The sequence below is a fragment of the Lynx rufus genome, unplaced genomic scaffold, assembly GCF_022079265.1.
Source record: "Lynx rufus isolate CCGP_SWC_20201006 ecotype Redwood Valley unplaced genomic scaffold, mLynRuf1.p SCAF_7, whole genome shotgun sequence".
NCBI lineage: Eukaryota > Metazoa > Chordata > Mammalia > Carnivora > Felidae > Lynx > Lynx rufus.
The window spans coordinates 5,732,308-5,756,942 of record NW_025814889.1 but is presented as its reverse complement, the minus strand read 5'-3'; the positions used below and the strand labels follow the sequence as shown (position 1 = coordinate 5,756,942).

The 24,635-nt window shown below is 40.8% G+C and overlaps 1 protein-coding gene across 3 annotated transcripts in view; it reads left to right on the top strand.

Annotated features, from left to right (window-relative positions):
• PRKCQ (protein kinase C theta) overlaps positions 1 to 24,635 on the top strand; it is a 187,617-nt gene that overhangs the window by 149,102 nt on the left and 13,880 nt on the right. For all 3 annotated transcript variants that reach the window (XM_047064849.1, XM_047064850.1, XM_047064851.1), the window contains one exon: positions 13,740 to 13,878. In XM_047064849.1, coding sequence (XP_046920805.1) covers positions 13,740 to 13,878 — 139 coding nt within the window. The remainder of the gene's footprint in view (positions 1 to 13,739; positions 13,879 to 24,635) is intronic.

Below are 24,635 nucleotides of genomic sequence, written 5' to 3'. Positions count from 1 at the left end.
TATTCTCCCCACTCACCTCCACTTTTCTCATCTCCTTCCATTACCCTGCTTTCCCTTTGGCATCTTAATCATCGCTTTCTCTTTCTGTCTCTTTCATAGCTCGCTTTTCCTGATTTTTGCTTGGGCCAACTAGAATGCTTGTTGAATGTTCTCTTGGGTGGGGGAAGAGGGGAGCTCTTCCTTGAACACTCATACACACCCGTGGAAACCTACTTGCCTGCACCCGGTAGAAGTGCATTGGAAGCCATGTATACTCTCTTTCATGAGTGGATGTCCATCCAAAATGTCTCTATCATACACCATCTGTTCACACCTTTCTCAGAGGAAAGCTATTGTACTTTAATCTCCTTACTTCTTTGCTCAAAATATAGTTGACTCTTATTTAACATAGAAATCACCAAAAGCTTGGTTGTCTGGTTTCTGACTCACTGAAGATTAGGGGGGAAAAAATAAAATTAAAAAAAAAAAAAGAGAGCCAGACAGGAGGCTGGCGAAGCTGCTGGAGGCTGGCCCAGTGAGCAAAGTGAGAGGGTCATGTTGAATCCAATATAAAGGGAAGATGCAAGTCAATCAAAAGGCTCTGGGAGAGTGGGATTATGTGCCCTTCTGTGGCAAGTGTTCATAACACTGGACCAGAGTCATCAGTAAGGTTCAATGGTAAGAGGGGGTCCGAGATGGCAGCATAGGAAAACCCTAAATGCACCTCCTCCCAGGGACACACAAATCTACTCCAACATATAAAGGAGCAATTCCTCTTGAAGGACTGAGGGCCAACTGGAAAGTTTGTGCTCAACAAAGGATAGAGGCACAGTAATGATGAGATCCCCACCCCCAATTACCAACTGCAGGGGGAGGGATGGCACTGAAGAGGGCCATGCAGACTTGCCCCTCTGGGGGCAAAGTAGTTTAAGGGACAACTAGACTCTGAATGTCCACCAAATGGTGAGGGAGATGGTAGAACTCTCCTCAATGCCAGAGGTGCTGGCGGGTGCCATTGTTTAAGCTCCCCCTCCACTTTGATAGTGCAGACAGGAGCAGGGTCCAGGCACTGTAGCCAGGCTGCTGCTTCAGTGAGCCCCGGTATGCCAGCCTACACCAGATACATCCATCCCCCTAAAGGTGGCCCCCCACCCATGCCTGCCACAGCTCCAGCCATCTCCCTAAGGCTGCCCCAGTATGATACACACCAGGGCTCTCCTAGACAGTACCCCCTATGACTCCAGCCATCTAGCCAAGGCAGCACAAATATAAAGTACTCTAGGACACCCCTATCCTTTCCCCACCCTAGTTCCAACCATCCCACCAAGGCAAACTGATGTGGATTGCCCCAGGACCCACCAGCCTATATTCACTTCCTGCCAGGATAGCCCTGGTGCAGAATGCCCCAGGATCCCTTGGTCTATGCCTGCTTCAGCTCCAACCAGCCATCCAAGAAGCCCTCTGCATAGAGCACCCCAATGTGATAACAGCCAGCCAGCCAAAGCTTCCTGGCATATATAGTCTATACAGAGGACATTCCTACACAAAGTCACTCCTTCAAGACTGGGAGAGGTGCCTTTTTCACCTAATTCATATAAATAAACAGAAAAAGTCAAAATAAGGAGGCAGAAGGATATGCTCCAAATTGAAGACAAAACTTCAAAAAAGAACTAAAATAGAGATGGCAATCTACCTGACAAAGAGTTCAAAGTACTAGTCATAAAGATGCCCACTGGACTTCAGAGAAAAGCAGATGAACCCTGTGAGACTTCAACAAACAGAATACAAAAAAAGAACAAATCAACTAAAGAATGCAAAAACAAAAATGTCAAATACACTAGAGGGAATCACTACCAGATTAGAGGAGGTAGAAGAACAGATCAGCATCTGGAAAATAGGGTATAAAAAGCACCCAAGCTGAACAGCAAAAAGAAAAGAGAATTTTAAAAGTTAGCATAGGTTAAAGGACCTCTGAGACAACATCAAGTATGCTAACATTTATATTAGAAGACAAAGAAGAGAAACAAAGGAGTGAAACTTATTTGATGAAATAATAGCTAAAGAGAAGGAACAGACAACCAGGTTCAGGAAGCACAGACAGTCCCAAACAAGATGAATTCAAGAGGTCCACACCAAAACACATAATAATTAAAATGTACGAAATTAAAGAGGATCTTAAAAGAGGCAAGAGAAAAGCAACCAGTTATGTACAAGTGAAACCCCACAGGGCTATCAGCAGATTTTTGGCAAATGCTTTGAAGGTAAGAAGGGAGTGGCATGATAGATTCAAAGTGCTGAAAGGAAGAAAACTACAACCAAGAATACTCTACCCAACAAGGTTATCATTCAGATTTGAAGAAGACATAAAGAGTTTCCCAGACAAAAGTTAAAAGAGTTCATCACCACCAAACCAGCCTTACGAAGACGTGTTAAAGGGACTTCTTCAAGCAGAAAAGAAAATGCCTTGAAGAAAATTATGAAAGGAAAAAACTTCACTGGTAAAAGTAAACATATAGTAAATCAATCACTTGTAAACCTAGTATGAAGGTTAAAAAGTAAAATCAATTAATGGATTCACAATATAAAAGTGTATGTAAAACAGACCATTACAAATATAAAACATGGAGTGGGGAGGACTAAGAATGCAATGCTTTTAGAATGTGTTGAATTTAAGTGACCATGAACTTACAAGAGACTGCTATATACTCAGGATGGTATTATATAAACTTCATGGTAACCACATTTATATTCTATAATAGATACACACAAAAAAAGAGAAAAGAATCCAAGCATATCACTAAAAAGCCATCAATCACACGGGAGGAGAGCAAGAGAAGAAGAAAGGAACAGAGAAGAACTACATAAACAACCAGAAAACAATGAACAAAATAGGGATAAGTACATACCTATCTATAATTACTTTAAATGTAAATGGACTAAATGCTCCAGTCAAAAGATACAGATGACTAAATAGATTAAAGAAGACCCAACTATATGTTGCCTACAAGAGACTCACTTCAGATATAAAAGACACACAGACAGAAAGTAAAGCGATGGAAAAGATAATCCATGCAAACGGAAGCAAAAAAATAAACTGTAGCAATATTTATATAAGACAAAAATCAACTTTCAAACAAAGTCTGTAACAAGAGACAAAGGAGGGCATAATCATAAAGGGATTGATCCAACAAAAGAGCAATTGTAAATATGCATCCAACATAGAAACAACATATGAAGCAAATATTAACAGACATAAAGGGAGAAATTAACAGTAGTTCAATTACAGTAGGGGACTTTAACACCCCACTTAGAGCAACAGGAAGATCATCTAAACAGAAAAATCAATAAAGCAACAGTGACTTTGAATGACACGCTGGACCAGATGAACATAACAGATTTATTCAAAACATTTCATCCTAAAACAGAAGACATTCTTTTCAAGTGCATATGGGACATTTTCCAGGATAGATCATGTGTTAGGCCACAAAACAAGTTTCAATAAATTTAAGAATAGCAAAATCATATCAGACATATTTTCCAACCACAGCAGTATAAAACTAGAACTCAGAAGAAAAAAAAAACTGGATAAAATACAAACACAGAGGCTAAACAACATGCTACCAAAAAAAATAAATAGGTAAATGAAATCAAGAGGAAATTCACATTACCTGGAGACACATGAAACTGGAAACACAGTGACTCAAAAATCTTTGAGACACAGGAAACTGTTCTAAGGGAAAATTTATAATTTTTACTTCAAGACAAAAGAAAAGTCTCAAAAAAATCTGAATTTAAACCTAACAGAACAAGAAAAAGAAGAATAAACAAAGCCCAAAGTTATAGAAAAAAAGGAAATAATAAAGTTTGGAGCAAAAGTAAATGAAATAGAGAAGAAAAAATATTGAAAAGATCAATGAAACTAAGAGACAGATCTTTGAGAAGATAAACAAAATTGGCAAACTTTTAGCATAGTAATCACAAAAAAAAAAAAAAGAGGGAGAGGACCCAAATAAAAAATATCAGAAATGAAAGAGAAGTTACAATTGACACCACAGAAATATATAAAGGTTATAAGAGACTACTAAAAAAAAAAAAATCATATGCCAACAAATTGGAACAACCTAGAAGAAGTGGATAAATTCCTACAAACTTACAGTCTTCCAAAACTGACTCAAGAAGAAACAGAAAATCTGAACAAACTGATTACTAGTAACAAAATTGAATCACTAATCTAAAAACACCCAACAAACAAAAGTGCAGAACCAGAGGACTTCAAACGTAAATTCTACCAAACATTTAAAGAAGGGTTTAACCCATTTACTTTTAAATTTTTTTACCGTTTATTTATTTTTGAGAGAGAGACAGTATGAGCAGGGACGGGCAGAGAGAGAGAGGGAGACGCAGAGTCCAAAGCAGGCTCCAGGCTCCCAGCACAGAGCCCCATGCTGGGCTCAAACTCATGAACTGTGAGATCATGACCTGAACTTAAGTCGGACGCTTAACCGACTGAGCCACCCAGGCGCCCCTGGGTTTAACCCATTTAAAGAAGAGTTAATACTATCATTCTCAAGCTATTCCGAAAGAATGAACAAGAAGGAGTGCTTCCAAATCCATTCTATGTGGCCAGCATTATCCTGATTCCAAAACCAGACAAAGACTACAAGAAGAAAAAATTATAGGCCAATATCCCTGATGAACATAGATCAAAAGTCCTCAACTAATTATTAGCAAATCAATTTTGACAATGCATTAAAAGGATCATTCACCATGATCAAGTAGGATTTATTCCAAGGACACAAGAATAGCTAAATAGCCGCTCATCAATGTGATACTCCACATTAACAAAATGAAAAATAAAAATCCTATCATCTTGGGGCAGGTGGGTGGCTCAGTTGGTTACACATCCAACTTCAACTCAGGTCATGATCTCCTGTCTCATGGGTTCAAGCCCTGCTTCGGGCTCTGTGCTGACAGCTCAGAGCCTGGAGCCTGCTTCGGATTCTGTGTCTCCCTCTCTCTGCCCCTCCCCCGCTTGTGCTCTGTCTCTCAAAAATGAATAAAAGTTAAAAAAATTGTTTTTAAATTCTATCATCTCAATAAATGTAGCAAAAGCATTTGAGTAAATTCAGTAGCCCTTCATGATAAAAACTCTCAACATGGATTTAGAGGGAACACACATCAGTATAATAGAGGCCATATATGGCAAACTCACAGCTAACATCACACTTAATGGTGAAAAACTGAGAGCCTTCCTTTGGAAATCAGGGACAGGACATGATGTCCACTCATGCCACTTTTATGCAACATAGTACTGGCAGTCCCAGCCATAGCAATCAGGCAAAACAAAAAGACATCCATATTGGTAAGAAATAATTAAAATGGTCATTCTTTGTACTTGACATACTATATATAGAAAACCTTGAAGACTTCAGAAAAAAAAACCTATTAGAATAAGTATAAATTCAGTAAAGTTGCAGGATACAAAATATACAGAATCTGCTGCATTTCTGTATACTAAACTATCAGAGAAACCAAGAAAACAATCCCATCTGCAATCACATCAAAAAGAATAAAATACTTAGGAAAAAACTTAGCTAAGGGTGTGAAAGACATGTATACTGAAAACTAACATACTGATGAAAAATTGAAGACAACACAAATAAAAGGAAAGATATTTGATACTCATGTTTTGGAAGAACACTGTTAAAATGTCCATATTACACAAAGATCTGTAGATTTGGTGCAATCCCTATCAAAATTCCAATGACATTTTTCACCAAACTAGAACAAAAAATTCCAAAATCTGTATGGAACCACAAAAGACCCCGACTGGCCAAAACATTCTTGAGAAAGAAAAACAAAGTTGGATATATCAAGTTTCCTGATTTCAAACTCTACTACAAAGCTATAATAATCAAAACAGTATGGCATTAGCACAAAAGCAGACACACAGATCAGTGGAGTAGGATAGAGAGCACAGAAATAAGCCCATGCATGTATGGCCAATTAACCTATGACAAAGAAAGCAAGAACACAGGGCAGTCTCTTCAATAACTGGTGTTAGGATAAATAGCTACATGCAAAAGAATGAAATTGGACCACTTTCTTACACCATACACAAAAATAAACTAAAAAATGGATTACATACTTGAATTTAATACCAGAAACTGTAAGTCTCCTAGACAAAAATATAGGAAGTAATAAGGCTCATTGACCCCAGTCTTAATGATGTTTTTTAGATCTGACTCCAAAGGCAGGGGAAATAAAAGTAAAAGAAACTTTTGGGACTATATTAAACTAAGAAGCTTTTTCACAGCGAGGAAACCATACCAAACCAAACAAAAACTTTTTGTGTTGTCTTCAATTTCTTTCATCAGAATGGATTACAGAATGGAAGAAGATATTTACAAATAATATATGCAATAAGGGGTTACTATCCAAAATACATAAAGAACTCATACAACACCAAACATATAGTCTGATTAAAAATGCATAGAGGACATGAATATGCATTTTTACAAAGAACACATGGCTAGGAGACACACAAAATGGTGCTCAGCACCACTAATCATCAGGGAAACATAAATCTAAACCACAATGAAATATCACCTCACACCTGTCAGAATGGCTAGAATCAAAAAGACAAGACATAACAAGCGTAGGCAAGGATATGAATAAAAGGGAACCCTTATTCACTGTTGGTGGGAATGTAAATTGACGCAGCCACTATGGAAAACAGTAGGAAAGTTCCTAAAATAATTAAAAATATAAATACCCTATCACCCAGTATTACCACTTCAGTATTTACCCAAAGAAAACAAAGGCACTAACTTGAGAAGTCATATGCATTAATATGTTTATTGCAGCATTATTCACAGTAGTCAAGCTATGGAAGCAACCCAGGTGTCCATCAAAAGATGAATGGATACAAAAGGTGTGGTGTATATATATATATATATATATATATATATATACACACACACACACACACACACACATATATACATATACATATGTGTATACACACACATATACACACACACACACACAAAATGTAATTATTACTCAGCCATAAAAAAGAATGAAATCTTGCCATTCACAACATGAATGGATCCAGAGGGTATTACACTAAGTGAAGTCAGACATAAAAAGACGAATAGCATATGATTTCACTTATATGTGGAATCTAAAAAACAAAACAGAAAAAGACTCATACACAGAAGCAGATTCTTAAATACTGAGAACAGACTGCTCGTTGCCAGAGGATAGGACGGTGAAAGGGTAGGAGAAATAGAGAGTAAGAGGTACAAACTTCCAGTTGTAAAGTAAATAAGTCATGGGGATGAAAAGTACAGCACAGGGAATAATATCGTGATAGTGTTGTATGTGACAGGTCGTGACTACGCTGTGGAGAGCACAGCATAAAGTATGTAATTGTTGAATCACCGTGTTGTACACCTGAATACAATATTAAAAGAAAGGTTAAATGGTGTCCCACACTGAGTGTTGACGACAGCAAACTGTGTATAATACAGGCCAGAAGCATCCCATCAGAGATGGTCAATACTGAGCAGCTTACAGGGTTGGCTGAAAATTCACTTCGGGAAACCTCTCCATTCCCAGAGGGCACAGTCAAGGGAAAGTTGCCATACTTAGAGCCACAGAACACAACTTTAGGGAAGGCTTGGAAGTCATCTTAAGCAGTCTCTTTGGCAACCTTTGGATACAATGGGCTTTGGGGTGGGGGGTGTCCATCTACAAAATAATGTATTAAACAACTGTTTTATACAATTCCTTAATCTCCAAGAAAATGAAAAATACCCATCAGAACATTGAAAACCCTGATCAGAATCTATGGTTTGTTTTTTCTCTCTGTTATCTGTAATGCCTGCAATATATATGAAATACATATCACTGGGGAACTCAGTAGCTTGTGTAGGATGGATGGAAGGGAGAAAAAAGATTTGAGAGAGAGAGTGAGAGAGAGAGAGAGAGAGAGAGAGAGAGAGATCAGAGCTCAAAGGAACCTCATGAGAGAAAAGCCCACATGCCCCAGTATAGTCTGTCTCTCCATAGCACAATGCTTTTTTTTCTAGCATCTCGTCTTGTTAGTTGACAGAACAGAAAGGAACAACAGGGTCCTTAATGGTCTTTAATATCACAAATTGTACCCAGTAGAGGGCTCTTACTACATCCCTTAATGGGAAATCATGGTTTCTATGGCCTTTTATGCACCAATAAGAAAGAATATTGGGTTTATTTAGTAGTGTATTTGCTGAAGTTCTCGAGAATCCTTGAAAGACACCATCAAATAATTCAAGCTAAGGAGAAGTCATCTAGTAAGTACTGGAGAATGGGACTGTCTTGCATTAAAAACCATTCAACTCCCCATTTGCAACTTTACTGACCTGAACTGTCCATTTGGCAACCGAATTAACAAGGGGATTCTATTAATTTCCTTCTTCTAACCACTTGGGATTATGATTTCTGGGTTTGTTCACACACACACACACAAAATTTATATATATATACACACACACACACACACACACATATACGTGTATATATATATATGTGTGTGTATGTATGTATATAGATATATAGAGATATATGTATATATATATACACACATACATATACCATAGAAATTACCACAAACTTGATGGCTTAAACCAACAGGAGTTTATTCTCTCATAGTTCAGGGGTCAGAGGTCCAAAGTCAAGGTGCCAGCAGGGTTAGCCTACTTCCCAAGGCTCTCAAGCAGAATGCTTCCTTGCCCCTTCCAGCATCTCATAGCTCCAGGTGCTCCTTGGCTTTGGGGGACATCCCTCCTGTCTGCCTCTGTGTTCACATGATCTTTTCTTCTCCGTGCACCTCTTTTGTCTTCCCTGTATGCCTCTTAGGAGGACACTTGACCCCCTGGAAAATCCAGGATGATCTCATTCCAAGATCCTTAATTTAGTTACATCTACAAAGACCCTTCTCCCAAAGAAGGTCTCATCCACAAGGTTCTAGGGGTTAGAATATGAACTTATCTTTTGGGGGCCACCATTCAATGCTCCACAGCTGGTGATGTAGACAGACTGACCCCTGAATGTACGGTTCTTCATTAAGCATTGCTGTGTACACAAAAGCTACCAAAGTCCCAATTCCTGGGTACCTAATGACGACACTTTCTGAGTTTTTATTGTGTATTTTTTTGGAGATCAAGTAGAAGTGCATGACAAGACATAGGCACCACACTCTAACAAAAACAGTCCCAGTGAGTAAGATTCTAATTAAAGGTATCAATAGGAAAGAAAATGGTAGCCTCAGAAGTGGGAGAGGGTTTGCCAAAAAAATAAATTCCTATCAGAAAGAGTTTTGTTTTTTTTTAGAGGAGGAGAAAGCCTTTGCAAATGGAAGAAGTGATTCCAGAAAAGGCACAGAAGCAGAAGGTCAAGGAGGAAACATTAGACAAATGGGTCCAGCCTTATTGGAAAGGCTTTTGCTAAGCAGCCACAAGAAATGAGGCCAAGCGATGTAGAGAAACAGGTGCCAACATCATTTACCACCTGCTGGTGTTATAAAAGTAGTGACATCTTAAAAGATGCCTCAGCCCTGGTTTGGGTTAAATGTAAAAAACAAGCAGCTGGAAAATACCCAGACATGGAAAGAGAAGAATCTAGAATCTCTGATCTTACAACTATTAGAACTGAAAGGCTATATGAGGATAGCTGAGCAGTGACAGCACTGGCCCAACCCATGTTTTTGAAGCCATTTACAAATGCTTTCACATGGGTTACCTCATTCTATGCTAACAAAGGTCCTGTGGGATAAAGAAGGCAGGCACCACTGTACCCCTTTTACAGATAAGCCACTGGAGGCTCAGAGGGGATGTAGCTTGGCTGAGCAACTTAGCAATAAAGCTGGGATTTGAAATACAGTTCTTCTGACACCCACCCTCTGCCTCTTGCAAATGGAAAAGCTTTGCTTATGTTGACCACACAACTGAATGAAAGGCTTCCACTGAATTCTATTATACCTGACGCGCTGCCCCTGGGGCACACGGGTGCTTACCAGAGCCACGCCAGCTGATCTGGACTCCAAAGTTCCTTTCTGGGTGCCCTGGTATCCTATAAGGTGTATGTGAGGAGTAATTAGCTGACATACCTGTGAACACTCTGGCCATTGGATTCTGTGGCAGGTGCAGTTATCCCTCCTCTGCCTCCACTCCTTACCCTCATGGAGGTCTGACTCCGCGTGGACGACTTTTAGACTTTTCCCATTCTGACTTAATCTCTCAAAGCATCAATGACCTTTTCTCTCCCAACCCCTAACACTTGGTTCACCTTAGAGGGTGGAATGAAAATCAAACATGATGCTCATTTTCCTAGCCTGAGGCTCAGAGAACACTTATTTTTAGGACTGATTAAAATTCACCCCGAGTCACTGAAGACTCTGGCTCTCAGCAGGACCAATTCGATGAGAAAGACTGGGTCAGCTTGGTTTATGAGGATGTAGGAGAGAAGGCCTTGGTTTGCGTCCAAACCAAGTTGGTTTACCCCACCCGTGAGCTAGGATAAATTGTGTAACCTTTAAGAGCCTGTTCTTTCAATCAGAAAAATATGAATAAAGATAGTAATTCCATATCAAAGGGCTGCTATGAGAATCAGATGGTGAAGTGCATGTGAGAGCAAGAAAATCCAATGCAAGTATTACATACAATCTTCATCATCCTTAGAATTTGCATATAGCACTGCAGCTAGATGTCTGGTTCCCTAGTGATGACCTCCAAACCATCCTTCAGCCAAAGTTCTAGGAACATGTGTATGTGGCTATAAATGATGCAAATAGGTTTCATGTAGCAGAAACCCAAAATGATACCAATATTGCATAGAGTGTGGATTAGAAAATGAATCTGCAACTGTAAGCATTAGGAGTAAAATATGATCCAGACCTGGATTTATTGGAATTCGTAAGTCACAGTGAAAGTGTACCTCATTAAAATAACGAACAGCAAGGCAGAAGACCTAAGGAAAGACAGACATATTAGACATATTCATCCTGATAATGAAAGTTATGACAGCATTTGAGTTAGGAGAGAGAAGCAGAACCGACATGGATAGGAACATGAGATACATATTCACATGTCCTGGAGATACCCTGGCCACCCAGTCAGACAGGAACGGTCTATGATGCCCTGGTCATGGAGATTATGAACCAAGCTGGCCCAGATGGAAGAGGTCAATTCTGGGGACATCTGCTAATAGTGTCACTCCACCAAAACACAGCTGCAGCCCATGCTCACTCTCTCTGGCTGCTTTGCTCCAGCAGAAGGTGGAGAGAGCAATGGAAGGGAACAGTTCCTCAGGAGTTAATTGCAACGGATAATGCCTGGTGGGTGAGCCAGTCCCTGGTGGGTGATGGTTCCTTCAGCAAACATTTATTGAATGCTCTTTACATGCTCACCTCCTGCCAAGGCTGTCACAGTATAGCACACAATACACATTTCTACCCTCCTGAGCCTCACAGTTTAGCAAGAGGCACAGCAAATCATGATGGGAACTTTAGGCTGATATGAATATTGATGACAAGCAATAAAAGATCACCCACAGTTTGGCTTAAGCGAAATCTCAGCCTCCTTGAGAAACTGGAACTAAGAAGGCAGACCCATCGGAGCCCAAAGGTACCTCTCTCTCATCACTGTGTCTCTTTGGATTTACATAGCCTCTGTCTCTGCTCTTGGCCAAGCCCCTTCAGCTTTCTCCTTTACTAAGGCCATGCTAGAGGACATCCGTCAGCAGTCCTGATTACCGGTCACCCACCGAGACAGATTAGGGCCGCCTTCCCACAATCCCAACCTCCCCAAAGAGAAAACCTGAATCATCCAGTTGAGTCCAGTCACCTGAACTGAAGGAGACAGGGCTATTTGCAAGGCCCTTTGGGAGCAGAGTCTTTGAGAAGGGAATTTTAAGCCAATTCTCTAACAGGAAGTGAAGAGTAAGCACAATAGCTGTTCCTATTCTCTCCCAAGTCGCCTTCACTAAGAAGGAAGACCATGGTGGCCATCACCAACCACACATCCTAGACGTAGGTTTCAGAAAGTTCAGAAATTCGTGGGCAGAGGACATAAAGAAAAAGAAAACTAGGTCTTCTATAACAAACTAGAAAAAAAATTAAGTCATTGATGTCAAATGTTAGCATGTGGATGATCTTTTTAAAGTTTAATTTTGAGAAAGAGACAGAGAGAGTGAGAGGGGGAGAGGCAGAGAGCGAGGGGGAGAGAGAGAATCCCAAGCAGGCTATGTACTGTCAGCACAGAACCCAACATGGGACTCGAACTCATGAACTGTGAGATTGTGACCTGAGCCGAAACCAAGAGTCAGATGCTTAACCCACTGAGCCACCCAGGCACCCCACACTTGGATGATCTTTAAAAACATCAATTTCACAGGTACAGAATGAGAAGAAATGGGTATGATGGCAATTTGTATAGGAAAAGAAAAGATACCTGGAGGTTTTAGTTTATACTAAGTTCACGGTTACCCGCTACTGTGACCAAGTATCAGAACCTAACAGGGCAGTGGCTGGGCCATAGCGGGGATGGACAAGGGGGTCATGACAGAAGCCAGCAGTACCCCTGACATCTGCACCAACACATTTATACATCTGGAGGACTTAACTCAGTGAAGGAAAAACAAGACAAAAGTTGAGGTCACTTTTCAAATACTCAGAGTTATCATGGGTAAGAATATAAAGTGTTCTATGTATAATCACAAGGAGGCAAATCACAATTTGGCTTTTTTTTTTTTAATCTTATCAGCCACATTACCCTAAAAATGGAAGGGTACTTTACAAGGATATTGGTTCTCCAAGAAAAGAGGAATTTATTGACATGGTTTCTGGCATCAGATGGGTTCTAGTTCTAGAATTATTCTTAGTCAAGGGAAGCCTTCTTCCATTAGTCTTGGAATTAGATGCAGTATAATTTATCCATGAAGAAACAGGTATACTTGGAAAATCGCATGAAATGAGTTTTTCAGGCCTTTGTTCCCTCGTCATGAAAGTAAGGCACTCGGATAAAGAGCCTCAGGTCTGTATCTTACCTTTGTGATCATACTGAACTGCACCCCTTGGTAAATCAGACAGAGGAATCAGCAGCAACCAATAATTCCCTTGAAGAGTCAATGCTCTCTCTACTGCTATCTTGTACACAAGCAGGCAGGTGTATGCGTTGTGTGGTATTAAATACCACCTTATGGCACATTCCCAACTACGAACCCCTAAAGACATTTATTTCACAACTAGCTGTCCTTTATATCCCAATATTGTTTCTCGAAGGCCCCTTAAAACTGAAGGATGCTACACTGGAGAGACTCCCCATCACCTACCCATTACATTATCCATTCCACCACCCATGCAGCCATCCACACATAGCTCCAGAGATGCACCAAGTGCTTTACTGGGCATGGGTGGGGGGACCAGAGTCTGTCAGAGCCAGGCCCAAGAAGACTGGCCTGGGCCGAGAAGGACTATTGGTGAAGTCCCAGAGCACGAGATGCTTGTCAAGGAGGAAAGACCTAGGAGACGGCAGTGAGCCCATGGGCAGAGCTGGAGACTGAAGAACAGGGCTGAAAGGGAGAGGAGGACCAGCAAGCATGTTCCCCTGATGACCTCAGGCTGTGATGTGACAAGTGACCGCCCCTCACGTGGCAATTCTATTTTAACAAAAAATGTATGTATCACCGTGAGATGTTGCTTTGCTTGTGTTTTCCAGAGATCTGAAGCTTGATAATATCCTGTTAGACAAAGATGGACACATCAAAATAGCAGACTTTGGAATGTGCAAGGAGAACATGTTAGGAGATGCCAAGACAAACACGTTCTGCGGGACCCCGGACTACATTGCCCCGGAGGTACGGATGTGCTGTGGGAAGGGAGTGCGTGGGCGCCTGCCCAGCTCTGCACATCCCTGGCCAAGTGCCACTGCTTCTTCCTGTCCCAAAAAATCAGAAGAGTTAAAGTAGTGTGTTTCAGTATTTGTATCTGTTTTTCTTAGTATTTCATGAATGCAGCCGCACACGGGGACTGTGTTATTATTGAATGGCAGAGGGGCAGGGGGTGGTCTCCCATTCAACATGTCCTCCTCAGCTAGGACTCCTCCCCACCACAGACTCAAACTGTATTCACTCCACTCAGACCAAACAGAGGAAATGATGGGGAAGAACCAGGTGGACACTGAACAGGCTCAAAAGTATCCACTTGAATAAGTCAAGTGGTTTCATCTTGGGACCAGAAAAACCAGAACTGTGGTTTCCAAGCTGCCATTGTGTGACCTTGGAGAGATTGCTAGAGTCTAGTGACCTGCAACCCCTCTTCTATCAAATGAGATATTTATGTCCCATGTTATTGTAAGTCTAAAATGGGTGAGCCTATGGAAGTTAAAAAAAAAAAAAAAAAAAGAGAAAGAGAGAGGTATAGTGCTCATATTCTGAGCCCTTAGAAGAATGGCAAAACTAAAAGGCAACCAACGGAATGGGAAAAGATATTTGCAAATGACATATCGGACAAAGGGCTAGTATCTAAAATCTATAAAGAGCTCACCAAACTCCACACCCGAAAAACAAATAACCCAGTGAAGAAATGGGCAGAAAACATGAATAGACACTTCTCTAAAGAAGACATCCAGATGGCCAACAGGCACATGAAAAGATGTTCAGTGTCTCTCCTTATCAGGGAAATACAAATCAAAACCACACTCAGGTATCACCTCACGCCAGTCAGAGTGGCCAAAATGAACAAATCAGGAGACTATAGATGCTGGCGAGGATGTGGAGAAACGGGAACCCTCTTGCACTGTTGGTGGGAATGCAAATTGGTGCAGCCGCTCTGGAAAGCAGTGTGGAGGTTCCTCAGAAAATTAAAAATAGACCTACCCTATGACCCAGCAATAGCACTGCTAGGAATTTACCCAAGGGATACAGGAGTACTGATGCATAGGGGCACTTGTACCCCAATGTTCATAGCAGCACTCTCAACAATAGCCAAATTATGGAAAGAGCCTAAATGTCCATCAACTGATGAATGGATAAAGAAATTGTGGTTTATATACACAATGGAAAACTACGTGGCAATGAGAAAAAATGAAATATGGCCTTTTGTAGCAATGTGGATGGAACTGGAGAGTGTGATGCTAAGTGAAATAAGCCATACAGAGAAAGACAGATACCATATGGTTTCACTCTTATGTGGATCCTGAGAAACTTAACAGGAACCCATGGGGGAGGGGAAGAAAAAAAAAAAAAAAAAAAGACGTTAGAGTGGGAGAGAGCCAAAGCATAAGAGACTGTTAAAAACTGAGAACAAACTGAGGGTTGATGGGGGGTGGGAGGGAGGGGCGGGTGGGTGATGGGTATTGAGGAGGGCACCTTTTGGGATGAGCACTGGGTGTTGTATGGAAACCAATTTGTCAATAAATTTCATATAAAAAAAAAAAAAAAGAAGAATGGCATTTGCTCAGAAGGCATTCATCATTCCTACTCTACCCATGTGCCCCCCTTGTTATGGAGTCCTCCCCAGCTGCCCACCTGAGGGAGATTGGACACCCCCTTAACACCTGGACCTTCTTCATTGCTTTTTATCTCAATCTCCATGCACCAGTGGATAATTGCTCTAAAGTCAAGCTATCCACTTTTTTAAATCTCTGTACTATGGGGCACCTGGATGGCTCACTTAAGTGTCTGACTTTGGCTCAGGTCATGATCTCACCATCTCCGGGTTTGAGCCCCGTGTTGGACTCTGTGCTGACAGCTCGAAGCCTGGAGCCTACTTCAGATTCTGTGTCTCCCTCTCCCTCTGCCCCTCCCCTACTTGTGCTCTCTCTCAAAAATAAACATTAAAAATTTTTTAAAAATTAAAATAAAATCTCTGTACTAGTTTGAAATCATTATAGATTCACAAGAAGTTGCAAAAATAGTACAGAAGTGTCACCGATATATATCCGCCACCCATTTCCCCCAGTGGCTACATCTCCTATAATTATGGCACGACACCAAAATCAGGGAATGGATATTGGTACAATGTGTGTCCAGTTCTGTGCCATGTGATCTCATGTGTAGATTCACTTCTCGTAGATTCTTATTCACTTTTATATCCAATGACTGAGCACAGGGATTGGTGCATTAAGTTGCTAATACAACTTCCCCTCAGGTGGGAAGAATGAATGAATGACTATTAATAAATTCATAAAGGGGGATGGTGGTTTGACAGGGATGGACTTCTGATTTCCCGGGTCAAAAATTAGCACGTCTGTCATCAAGAGCGTAATTGTGGTGCCCTGAGTTTAAGAAATATATGGCTTTGTCCTGTGCTTATTTGGTATTTAATTTTGACTGAACCTTTTTTTTTTTTTCAATATATGAAATTTATTGTCAAATTGGTTTCCATACAACACCCAGTGCTCATCCCAATAGGTGCCCTCAATAGCCATCACCCACCCTCCCCTCCTTCCCACCACCCATCAACCCTCAGTTTGTTCTCAGTTTTGAAGAGTCTCTTATGCTTTGGCTCTCTCCCACTCTAACCTCTTTTTTTTTCCTTCCCCTCCCCCACGGGTTCCTGTTAAGTTTCTCAGGATCCACATAAGAGTGAAACCATATGGTATCTGTCTTTCTCTGTATGGCTTATTTCACTTAGCATCACACTCTCCAGTTCCATCCACGTTGCTACAAAGGGCCAGATTTCATATTTCTCATTGCCACGTAGTATTCCATTGTGTATATAAACCACAATTTCTTTATCCATTCATCAGTTGATGGACATTTAGGCTCTTTCCATCATTTGGCTATTGTTGAGAGTGCTGCTATAAACATTGGGGGTACAAGTGCCCCTATGCATCAGTACTCTTGTATTCCTTGGGTAAATTCCTAGCAGTGCTACTGCTGGGTCATAGGGTAGGTCTATTTTTAATTTTTTGAGGAACCTCCACACTGTTTTCCAGAGTGGCTGCACCAATTTGCATTCCCACCAACAGTGCAAGAGGGTTCCCGTTTCTCCACATCCTCTCCAGCATCTATAGTCTCCTGATATGTTCATTTTGGCCACTCCGACTGGCGTGGGGTGATATCCGAGTGTGGTTTTGATTTGTATTTCCCTGATGAGGAGCAACGTTGAGCAACTTTTCATGTGTCTGTTGGCCATCCAGAGGTCTTCTTTAGAGAAGTGTCTATTCATGTTTTCTGCCTATTTCTTCACTGGGTTATTTGTTTTTCCGGTGTGGAGTTTGGGGAGCTCTTTATAGATTTTGGATACTAGCCCTTTGTCCTATATGTCATTTGCAAATATCTTTTCCCATCCCGTTGGTTGCCTTTTACTTTTGTTGGTTGTTTCCTTTGCTGTGCAGAAGCTTTTTACCTTCATAAGGTCCCAGTAATTCATTTTTGCTTTTAATTCCCTTGCCTTTGGGGATGTGTCAAGTAAGAAATTGCTACGACTGAGGTCAGAGAGGTCTTTTCCTGCTTTCTCCTCTAGGGTTTTGATGGTTTCCTGTCTCACATTCAGGTCCTTTATCCATTTTGAGTTTATTTTTGTGAATGGTGTGAGAAAGTGGTCTAGTTTCAACCTTCTGCATGTTGCTGTCCAGTTCTCCCAGCACCATTTGCTAAAGAGACTGTCTTTTTTCCATCGGATGTTCTTTCCTGCTTTGTCAAAGATTAGTTGGTCATACGTTTGTGGGTCTAGTTCTGGGGTTCCTATTCTATTCCATTGGTCTATGTGTCTGTTTTGGGGCCAATACCATGCTGTCTTGATGATGACAGCTTTGTAGTAGAGGCTAAAGTCTGGGATTATGATGCCTCCTGCTTTGGTCTTCTTCAAAATTACTTTGGGTACTCGGGGCCTTTTGTGGTTCCATATGAATTTTAGGATTGCTTGTTCTAGCTTCGAGAGGAATGCCGGTGCAATTTTGATTGGGATTGCATTGAACGTGTAGATAGCTTTGGGTAGTATTGACATTTTGACTATTTATTCTTCCAATCCATGAGCATGGAATGTTTTTCCATTTCTTTATATCTTCTTCAATTTCCTTCATAAGCTTTCTATAGTTTTCAGCATACAGATCTTTTACATCTTTGGTTAGATTTATTCCTAGGTATTTTATGCTTCTTGATGCAATTGTGAATGGGATCAGTTTCTTTATTTGTCTTTCTGTTGCTTCATTATTAGTGTATAAGAATGCAACTGATTTCTGTACACTGATTTTGTATCCTGCAACTTTGCTAAATTCATGTATCAGTTCTAGCAGACTTCTGGTGGAGTCTATCGGATTTTCCATGTATAATATGTCATCTGCAAAAAGTGAAAGCTTAACTTCATCTTTGCCAATTTTGATGCCTTTGATTTCCTTTTGTTGTCTGATTGCTGAAGCTAGAACTTCCAACACTATGTTAAACAACAGCGGTGAGAGTGAACATCCCTGTCGTGTTCCTGATCTCAGGGAAAAAGCTCTCAGTTTTTCCCCGTTGAGGATGATGTTAGCTGTGGGCTTTTCATAAATGGCTTTTATGATGTTTAAGTATGTTCCTTCTATCCCAACTTTCTTGAGGGTTTTTATTAAGAAAGGTTGCTGAATTTTGTCAAATGCCTTTTCTGCATCGATTGACAGGATCATATGGTTCTTATCTTTTCTTTTATTAATGTGATGTATCACGTTGATTGATTTGCAAATGTTGAACCAGCCCTGCATCCAAGGAATGAATCCCACTTGATCATGGTGAATAATTCTTTTTATATGCTGTTGAATTCGATTTGCTAGTATCCTATTGAGAATTTTTGCATCCATATTCATCGGGGATATTGGCCTGTACTCTTTTTTTTACTGGGTCTCTCTCTGGTTTAGGAATCAAAGTAATACTGGCTTCATAGAATGAGTCTGGAAGTTTTCCTTCCCTTTCTATTTTTTGGAATAGCTTGAGAAGGATAGGTACATTCTCTGCTTTAAATGTCTGGTAGAACTCCCCTGGGAAGTCATCTGGTCCTGGACTCTTATTTGTTGGGAGATTTTTGATAACCGATTCAATTTCTTCACTGGTTATGGGTCTGTTCAAGCTTTCGATTTCCTCCCGATTGAGTTTTGGAAGCGTGTGGGTGTTTAGGAATTTGTCCATTTCTTCCAGGTTGTCCAGTTTGTTGGCGTATAATTTTTCATAGTATTCCCTGATAATTGCTTGTATCTCTGAGGGATTGGTTGTAATAACTCCATTTTCATTCATGATTTTATCTATTTGGGTCATCTCCCTTTTCTTTTTGAGAAGCCTGGCTAGAGGTTTATCAATTTTGTTTATTTTTTCAAAAAACCAACTCTTGGTTTCATTGATCTGCTCTACAGTTTTTTAAATTCTATATTACTTATTTCTGCTCTGATCTTTATTATTTCTCTTCTTCTGCTGGATTTAGGCTATGTTTGCTGTTCTGCTTCTATTTCCTTTAGATGTGCTGTTAGATTTTGTATTTGGGATTTTTCTTGTTTCTTGAGATAGGCCTGGATTGCAATGTATTTTCCTCTCAGGACTGCCTTCGCTGCATCCCGAAGCGTTTGGATTGTTGTATTTTCATTTTCGTTTGTTTCCATATATTTTTTAATTTCTTGTCTAATTTCCTGGTTGACCCATTCATTGTTTAGTAGGGTGTTCTTTAACCTCCATGCTTTTGGAGGTTTTCCGGATGTTTTCCTGTGGTTGATTTCAAGCTTCATAGCATTGTGGTCTGAAAGTATGCATGGTATGATCTCAATCCTTGTATACTTATGAAGGGCTGTTTTGTGACCCAGTATGTGATCTATCTTGGAGAACGTTCCATGTGCATTCGAGAAGAAAGTATATTCTGTTGCTTTGGGATGCAGAGTTCTAAATATATCTGTCAAGTCCATCTGATCCAATGTATCATTCAGGGCCCTTGTTTCTTTACTGACCGTGTGTCTAGATCATGTATCCATTGTTGTAAGTGGAGTATTAAAGTCCCCTGCAATTACCACATTCTTATCAATAAGGTTGCTTATGTTTGTGAGTAATTGTTTTATATATTTGGGGATTCCCGTATTCGGCGCATAGACATTTATAATTGTTAGCTCTTCCTGATGGATAGACCCTGTAATTATTATATAATGCCCTTCTTCATCTCTTGTTACAGCCTTTAATTTAAAGTCTAGTTTGTCTGATATAAGTATGGCTACGCCAGCTTTCTTTTGGCTTCCAGTAGCATGATAAATAGTTCTCCATCCCCTCACTTTGAATCTGAAGGTGTCCTCAGGTCTAAAATGAGTCTCTTGTAGACAGCAAATAGATGGGTCTTGTTTTTTTATCCATTCTGATACCCTATGTCTGACTGAACCTTGTTTAAATGCAAGACTGGCCACTGGTCAACCAGAAATTATGGCCTTTGACTTTCCTGTCTGCTTCTGCATCTTCCAGAATTTAGTGTTAGCGACTGACTTCTCTCTCTGCATCTTCTGTCTCTTACCTTCCACCATGCTGTCTTCTTACTATACATTCTCCATGAGCAGTAATTAAAGACTATGATTGTAACTCCAAGATCAATATGGCCAGCCCAAACTTCTTGCTTCTGCGGCCACAGGCCATTCAAACATAACAGGTCTCCAACTCACTTTCTCTGTTGAACCTGCTCCGCCTACCACCCCCTTTCCCTTCATCTCTTTCTTAGTAAATCACACACTCATCCACCTACTAACCTCACCAGAAAACCAGAGTAATTGAGTTTTCTTTCTTTCCTTCTTACCCTTCCCCTATCCAAACACCCAGAAGTTCTAGATATAGCCCTCAGAGACATCTATTCTTTCCCCTCCCCGATCTTGTGACTGCATTAAGAATCACCCGTGATTATTCCTTGATTCTCTAAGTGAGTCCCTTTGGTTGGACCCCCAATGCTTCTCCAGTTCCTTCCCCCACTTCCTGCCGCTACCCTACTCCAGGCCCTGAGCAGCTCTTGTCTGGACGCCGGGGGCACCCTCTGGCTTTCCTCTCTGTCACCATCCAACTGCCAGTTTACCTTCTACATAGTTCCAAATTTTTGTAAGAGATGCTCCCTCATTATTTAAAAAAAAAAAAAAAGCATCCTCAGTATATGTATATTGTATATGAATCTCACACACTATTGCCAACTAATATAGTCTGTATATTATAAAAAATGCATATAGAAGGATACGATCAGGTTGAAATTAAAACAAAATATACAATTTTTTAAAAAAATTTTTAAATAGTTTTGAAAGAGAGAGAGAGCATGAGCAGGGAAGGAGCAGAGAGAGAGGGAGACACAGGATCCGAAGCAGGCTCCAGGCTCTGAGCGGCCAGCACAGAGCCCAACACAAGGCTTGAACTCATGAACCGTGAGATCATGACCTGAGCCGAAGTCAGACACTTAACTGACTGAGCCACCCAGCACCCCTACAATTATTTTAAGTAACTAAATTTTATTGTTTATTGATAGTTTATGCTTTGTCCAAATAATGAGATTAAATAACTTAAGATCTTGGTTGAACACTCTAGGACTCAGATTCAAAGGTCTGATTAGCTTTTTACTTCTTGGTTTCACTGGCCATCATAGCTGGAAAGGATAGCTCACAAAGGCACAGTATCACTTAGACTTTACAATACGTATTTTAGGCAAGGTTCGTTGTTGACAATGGAGGTTGTAATTCAAATCATTCCATAATTCAAAACAAGGTCTTTGATACATCTGACCTTTAGCTAAGTTCTTGTCATAACTAATGATACTCTTTTAGCTTCCTTATAATGTAGGTGACCAAGAACTTGTACTGAGAGCAAGAGAGACCTCTCTGCTGCCATTTTCTTATGTTCTATGTGTTTGCATCTGTCTCTCAAAAATAAACTTAAAAAAATATTTAAAAAAAAAAACAGTTGTGCTCTCCTGCCTCCGAGCCTTAATAATTTAACTTTCCCTTATTGTGTTTCTAAGTATATGTTACTTAGTACTGGTTTTATATGTATTCGGTTGTTATCTCCAGGGAAGGGACTCTGTGGCAAACAGAAAGCCAGTGAGACCAGGCAAGTCACTAGAAACACACAGGAGCACAGAGCAGGACAAGGGCCATGGAGCCCACCTGGCAGATGCCAGTATCTCTTGATGGGAGAACCCGAATTACAGAAGTAAATGCACTTCAGAGCGGCATCAGGAATGACACACAAAAATACAGACCGCACTCCCCACAGCCGGGGAATGTCCCCAGTCCATGTCTCCTAAGACATAAAACTCAATGACTCCCTGTGTCTTCCAGTTGTAGGACCAAGGGTCTAACATGTAACCGGAGGTCCAAGCCCATTTTGACAAGACTAGGGAAACAATTAAACACCCTACTCGCTAAGCCACTTAGTAATTCCATGTGGGATTCCAATACACAGAAGCAGCTCCCTGGAGAGACCAGGAGTCACTTGGGGACCAACACTATAAAGGGACTGGCTGGTCACCTAGTAAACTATGACCACACACCAACACAGTGAGCTTTATAGAGATGTAACTCACTAGCTCTACCAGGAGGATGCAGTTGCCGATGATAACTTTCACCGTTAGAGAGAGAGACTCTGACATAAAGTGGCAACGTCTTTAGTATCTGAATTCTTTGAGTAAAGATGGGGGGGAGGGAACAGGACAAAAGAGGATGAGGCCATACGAAGGCAGCAGGGGCTGAAACAAGGGCACCTGGGTGGTTCAGTCAGTTAAGCATCCAACTCTTGATTTTGGCTCAGGTCATGATCTCACGGTTTGTGAGATCGAGCCCTGTTGGGATCTGTGCTACAGAATCTGTTTGGGATGCTCACACGCGCGCGCTCCCTCTCTCTCTCTCTCTCTCTCTCTCTCTCTCTCTCTCTCTCTGTTTCATTGCCTCTCCCCTGCTCATTCTCTCTCTCTCAAAATAAATATTTTTAAAAAGGCAGCAGGGGTTGAGACAGAAAAAGGGGCTGCTTCAGCCAGTGTTTCCCTGCCAGTTTCTTTAGAAATGTAGACAGTGTGAGCATGACCTTGTTAGGTTGAGATTTAATCCATGGGACATTAAAGATAAAAGGAACATTATGTAGCAAAAATCTCCCAAGGAGCAGGGTTCAGAACATAGCTTCAGCTCCCTAACTAGATCTTAAATAAGACAGTAACCTCCCAAAGTCCAATCCCTGTCCTTTATTAAACAGGGGTCCCAGGACCTACCTCAGGAATTCTTATAAATAAGACACAGATACCTAACACATGTCAGCATACTTCTGCAAATTTTCTGTTCAGGCAATGTCACTCTGCATTTTGCTTCTTCCTCCTAACTTACGAGGAATTCTTTATGAACATCACCGAGCACTAGAAGACTTAATTTCCACCACAGCTGTCTCCTGTCCTCCAAATGTCTTTTCATCTGTCCTTCCAAATGAAGTTTAGAAAGACAGGATGCTCAGAGCAGTTTCTGGTTGCTTTGGGCTCCCCCTTGTGACAGAACTTGGGAATTGTGTGTGAACCAGTCCCCATTTGAGGCAAATTCACCTTAACTGAGATGTGTGTGTGTGTGTACACATCTTTATCACTCTCTCTGTATCTACTTTTAAACTTTTCCCTAAGGAATAATCCATCTTCTCTAAACTTTGAAGTTAACTTTATTAAGGATACTGGCTAGCAGTTATATGCTGGAAGTCAGTGGCAGATTGCAAAATTCTGTTTGCAACTTGATCTTTATTTTCACCAACGGGTGCCAGTTGATCAAGATGGATAGTTATCGTAGAACATGCAGTCATTTCCATAGGACAAAGCACTGCATGTTCCCTGCTTTTCACTGGATTCGCACAATAACTCAGTAGTAAGTCAGCCAGATGTTATCACCACTTTTTTTTTTTAACAAATGAGACCCAGAGAGGGTGAAGGAATCTGCCCCAAACTATACGTTAGGGGGACTAAGCCAGAAGTAGAACCCACAACATTTTGTATGGCCATCACGGTTTCGTTGTGGTTTATCAACTCTTGTGTTGGGAGACACTTCCACCATATTCCCGAGCTTCAGACCACACGTAGCTCATTCCCCAAGGACAGAGGTGGAGTGGGGTGGCGTTCAGAGACAGCAGACATGCACACTAGCCCACTGTATCAAAGGATCACCAGCATCGAGACATGCAGCTTTACTAGAAATGCTACAATGTCTAGACTGTAACATCCTTTTTCTTTCCTAAGGCCGCCATTGCTGCAACTGTACCATATATTCCACAGGCCCACGTAAGAAGACCTTCCATTTCAAACGGAGACCTCTAATAGTAAAATGACCTGTGTGTTTATGTGTATGTGCTCACACACAGGGGACTGACCTAGGTCTTAAAATGCAGCCAGCGTGGAAAGGATGGCCATCTCCAGAGGGTCCCAGCCTCGCTTTTTAATTTAGCACTTCAATACTATCCTCACTTTCTCCATTTTGGTAATAAAGCATCTTGTCCCCACCCCCATCGTGGGAGCAGCAGGCATGAGACACAAGGGTTTTCTTGTCTTCAACATTTAACAAATTGTTACTGTGTTCCTACTATGTACTGGTTTTCATTGTAAAATATACGTACCATGGAATATACCATCCAACCATTCTAAGAGTGTTATTCAGTCGTGTTAAGTATATTCGCATTGTTGTGCA